The sequence below is a fragment of the Cryptotermes secundus genome, unplaced genomic scaffold, assembly GCF_002891405.2.
Source record: "Cryptotermes secundus unplaced genomic scaffold, Csec_1.0 scaffold56, whole genome shotgun sequence".
Lineage (NCBI taxonomy): Eukaryota > Metazoa > Arthropoda > Insecta > Blattodea > Kalotermitidae > Cryptotermes > Cryptotermes secundus.
The window spans coordinates 1,893,773-1,898,812 of NW_019744407.1; the positions used below are offsets into that span (position 1 = coordinate 1,893,773).

At 39.6% G+C, this 5,040-nt stretch overlaps 1 protein-coding gene and 1 long non-coding RNA gene across 2 annotated transcripts in view; one reads left to right on the top strand and one right to left on the bottom strand.

Annotated features, from left to right (window-relative positions):
- LOC111874667 overlaps positions 1-2,146 on the bottom strand; it is a 3,456-nt gene extending 1,310 nt beyond the window's left edge. The window contains exon 1 of the long non-coding RNA XR_002844602.1: positions 2,029-2,146. This is a non-coding gene — a long non-coding RNA (uncharacterized LOC111874667). The remainder of the gene's footprint in view (positions 1-2,028) is intronic.
- A 40-nt stretch (positions 2,147-2,186) lies between these two features.
- Positions 2,187-5,040, top strand: part of LOC111874666 (mitochondrial transcription rescue factor 1) — an 11,920-nt gene continuing 9,066 nt past the window's right edge. The window contains exon 1 of the mRNA XM_023870363.2: positions 2,187-2,573. Coding sequence (XP_023726131.1) covers positions 2,370-2,573 — 204 coding nt within the window. The 5' untranslated portion in view covers positions 2,187-2,369. The remainder of the gene's footprint in view (positions 2,574-5,040) is intronic.

Genomic DNA, 5,040 nt, shown 5'->3' on the forward strand with positions numbered 1-5,040 from the left:
ACGTATATAAACATGAATTGAATTATTAACATCATCAGTAGTAGTAGTAGTAGTAGTAGTAGTAGTAGTAGTAGTAGTAGTAGTACAGTAAAAGGTAAAGCTATCACTGCAACAGGCCGTGGAGGTCCTTAGTGTTGTGAGACGTTGAGGCTCCACGTTTTATAGACAATGGGCTCACAGGTGGCTTGGGGTTGTAAGTCTTATATACGCCAGCTGCACATTACTCCCAGGTAGATTCCTAGCACTCATTTCTATTAGAGACTGAGTCAACCCCAGGGCCACAGTGCGGCTGGAAAGGATTAGGTCAAATAAAGAAATCCAGCGACCTTATCGGGAGTAGAACCTGCGACCTTCCGGCTGGTAGTAAAGTGCCTCGACCAACTACACTACCATGTGCCCAATAGTAGTAAAGTAATATCAGTAAAAATAGTAGTCCAGTAGTAGTAGTAGTAGTAGTAGTAGTAGTAGTAGTAGTAGTAGTAGTAGTAGTAGTAGTAGTAGTAGTAGTAGTATCAGCAGTAGTAGTATTCACGGTACCCAAAGTCGTGACACAGTAAACTGTGGTCGTGAGTCCCCCGGGTTGGGAGCCAAGAATGGCGGTGCTGGCGAAAACCAGCAACAATTTACCTGACCCGTCGAAGCCTGGGCCTGGACCGGAGAGAGTGGCTGTTGTGGAGCAGCTGAACAGAGGAGTAGCGAAGGGAATCCCTGCTATAGTGTCTATCATTAACACGTGACAATATTAAAACGAAGAGCAGGCTGAGAAAGAAAGTATGTAAAGGTAAAAGAAAAGTTAACTGTGTACTTAAGTGTTTAAACGTGGGGGAGTGGCAGTACAACTCCAAGAAATGGGACCAGAGTCATCACTGAAAACATTGCAGATTTCGAAGCTGTCAAGTCTCGTCTATCCAACAATAGACTTTCCTACTATACGTTCTTTCCGAAGTCCCAAAAACCCATAAAGGCTGTAATCCGTCACCTCCCTCACAATACCCCTGCGGAGGATATTTCTGATGGACTGGTGACCCTGGGATTTGATGTGGTTAGCGTCAAACAGATGACAACCACCCGCGGGTCGCCTTCAGAAGAAAGGATAACAAGAAACCTTCCCCTCTTCCTTATCACCCTCCCCCGTACGGCAAAATCTCAAGAAATTTTCCAGCTACAAAACCTTTGCCACATTTCCATCCGGGTTGAGGCGTATAGAGCACAGAGGGGCCTTACGCAGTGTCACAACTGCCAACAGTTTGGCCACGTCTGGGTTAATTGTAAACAACCTCCCCGTTGCATGTGGTGCGGGGGTGGCCACCTGCACAAAGAGTGTCCAGAGAGAGAGAACGCTGCCTCCACTCCAGCTTGCTGTAACTGTCAATTGAAGGATGGAGAGAAACCCCATCCCACCAACTATCGGGGCTGCAGACAAGCGAAGGAGGAACTGCAGAGGAAGAAACCGCAGAGAGCACCCAAAACCACAACGGGAAGGGTGTTCTCCTCAAATAGCATTACCCCTAGAGTCTCCTTCACGGCGGCGCTCAGAGGCAGCACATCACAGGAGCAGCGACCTCAGAATCGACGAACAACAGTGGCAGTTCCACCAGCAGCCATGAAACCGAGCGTCCCGGTCCCTGTACAGGAACAACAAAGGTTCTCCGTACCATTGGAAATTTTCCAAGGTGCACACCAGTCCGCGATTGCACACGGCTTTCAAACTTCCGTATGAGCCGGGGTCGCATAGTTGGTATAGTAATTGCCTACGGGCTGGACGACTGAGAGATCGGAATTCGAGTCCCGGTAGGTTCAAGAATTTTCTCTTCTCCAAATCTTCCAGGCCGGCTCTGGGGTCCATCCAACCTCCTATCCAATGGGTACCGGGGGCTCTTTCCCCGGGAGTAAAGCTGCCGGGGCATGAAGCTGACCACTCCCAGTTAGTGACGACGTGAAGAAAATGTGGATCTGTACATCCACTCCCCATACACCTTCATGGCGTAGTGCTTAAATTCATTGAGCACAGGGACGACTTTTCCTTACCTTTTTTTTTATGAATTATAACGATTATGTAGCAAAACTGGCAGTCACTTTTCCCCCTGCTATAGGGGCCATCACTGGTCACAGTCACGGACTACTGCCCAAGTATTATATATTCAGTTTCCCTCAGAGGTAAATAATAACGCATTTTCGTTGATTTACTTTCGTGAGATTCACATGCTCAAACAATAAATCTATGCACACAGAATAAATGTTGTATAATTATAGAGAATTTTACTTTTAAGCAACCGAATTTTCAGGCATTGTATTGGCCAAACTGATGTTGATCCAAGAAGGATGTTATGGCGCCGTGAACTGGGTTGAGAAGTGGTACAGATTACAAAATGAATCGTGTTTTTTGTAGGACGTTTAGAATAAGTTCCAGTCGTGTGCTGCATATGAAGTCATTACTGAGTGGGAGTCCATTTTTAAAGTCTGCACCAAAAACGATATCTTTGGCACGTCGCAGTTTTTGTGAAGTGTACAAACCTAACCTACAATGTATAAGATATAAGTCTACAAAGAATAAACAGTCTCAGTCGGCGGAGGTAAATGAAGATTAACTGTAATAAATCGCATGAATATATTTATTACGATGTTGTATTTAATTTAGGGAAAGTTAAGTGAAGTACATTTCAGTGGGTTTTGAAGTTTTCCAGTGTCTTTGGTCAAATATTATGCGTTTTACTTAAGCTGATGTCTGTCACGTATTTGACCCATGACATAGACTTTCCCGACTTGTAGGCAAAATAGTGTACCATGATCTTTAAAAACTTTCGACAGTGATTTTCCTGTTATTTCATCCAGAGTAATAACACTCCAAACAGTGCCTCTCCCCCAATTTTTAATAATTTTTGTCGCTTTGTTTGTAATTTATAGTAAAGCTGTCAAATTGTCCAGAGTACAAGTTGTGGAGAAATACTGAGGGATTGGAGATCAGTAATCACCTTCTTTGGCGGTTTTCACATAGTGGTTTTCTTACTGCTACTACATTATGTTCCATACACTGCTATCAACATTAACTTAACTGACTTTCTGTAAAAGCTACTGCTGTTCAACACAGATCCATATTTGACAAATTATGACCATGATGCTCATATTCTTATTATACATTTTTAGAAGGCAATGAATGAAGAAGGGATTTTGTTAAAATAAAGTACGAGATCACCATCCAAGTGTATGTAATTTATTTTTCTTACTGTCGGTAAAACAACAACAACAACAACAACAACAAGAAAAGAAATTTACCATGCTGGATGGTGATTTCACATTTTATTTTAATGTATAAAGTACACCAGCAAAGTGAACCACATTAAACTAAGAGATTCCATGTTTGAACCCCCATCTCCTCAGATAGTTCTTATATAATACATTCTCTAAAATAGTCATCCAGATTTTTTGCATATGCAGTTTGTAAAACAAAAATGCAAAGCATATATATTATCAAATAATTTCCTCAACATTTGGGACAACAAATTCCCACTAAATCACTTCTTTATAAACCCACTCAATATCCAAGCTGTTTTTGTTTCTAAATCAGTCAATTAGTGCTGATTCCCAGTTCCAAAGAAACTTTTCATCCTGAAAACATTTTTGCATAATCCCAAATAGAAATTAAATTAGCACATGTATTATGTAAGAGAAAATAATATAGATGATCTTTGAATGACACATAAAAGACACCAAAATTTAAAGTATACCTGGGTTAAACTACAGATAGAAATACTTCTGCTTTCTGCCATGCAGAATCGGATATAATCCCATTTACACTTTATTAATCTAATTTTTTTTTTTTTTTTGCCAGTGCTGAAGAGGAGTTTTCATCAAAAATTATTTCCTGAAGGAGGAATATGAGTCATTAAAGTGTAGATAGAGTGGATGAAAACTAGTTCAAATTCATACTTTTATTCTCCATTGTTACTAAAATTTGGCTATAATTGAGAACATTAAAAATGCTTGCTTTCAACACTCTTGAAACATAATCTGGTGTATGATTATGTGGTACCAAAATCAGGTTCAAGATTTGTAATTTTAACAAGAAATTATGTGTGAGTCAGTTAAGCACTCCAGGTACCTACTCTTTGCAGATGACATTAAAATTTACCATGCTATTAGCTGTCCTGAAGATTGTAATCTTCTGCAATCTGACATTGACTGTATATGTAGCTGGTGTGCAGCGAACTATATGAAACTCAAAGTTGACAAAAGCAAAGCTGTAACGTTCTCCAGGAAAACTATTTGATATATGAGTACAAACTTTTTCATTTCACTATAACTTGCACATATTCAGAGAAAGACCTGGGCGTATATCTTGATTCTAAATTTCATTTTCATGATCATATTATTTTATATTTTCACATTGTATTAAGATGCTAGGTATAATTCACAGTATCACTTTTAACTATTCAACCCTTGGATGCATGTTCATATTATACTTTACTTTAGTTAGATCCAAGGTTGAATACGCTTCAGTAGTTTGGAATTTCATTACGTCATCTGATGCAAACAAACTAGAACGCATTCAACAGAAATTTACGGCTCTGTTTTAAAACGTTCTTTCCTCAAGTAGATTACTGTTACGATTTTGCTTTAGAACAATTGAAATTGCACACCTTGCAAAAGAGGAAATATCACCTTGATTCACTCTTCCTTTTTTGAGTTTATCGTGGTTCTATACTTTACTCTTCTGCTTTGGAAATTGTTTGCCTTTGGGTCCCTGTTCGATATATTCGAGACTTTCCTGTGTTCAATGTCTGTTCTGTTAGTAAAAATTGCCCCTCCGCTAGATGCGCTTCTGCTTATATCTTATACTGAATTAATTCAACTATTATTATTAATATTATTTTTATTAATTTCGTTATTATTATTATTGCCTGGTCCTTCTTACTCTGATTTGGTCAAGCCTGATCCATATCACCCTCCCTTAATTATTGATGTCCACCTTCCACATATTACCTATAATCCTGATTATAAGTTCAGCCATCGAAAATTCGCCGCCGGCAATTATACTCTGCT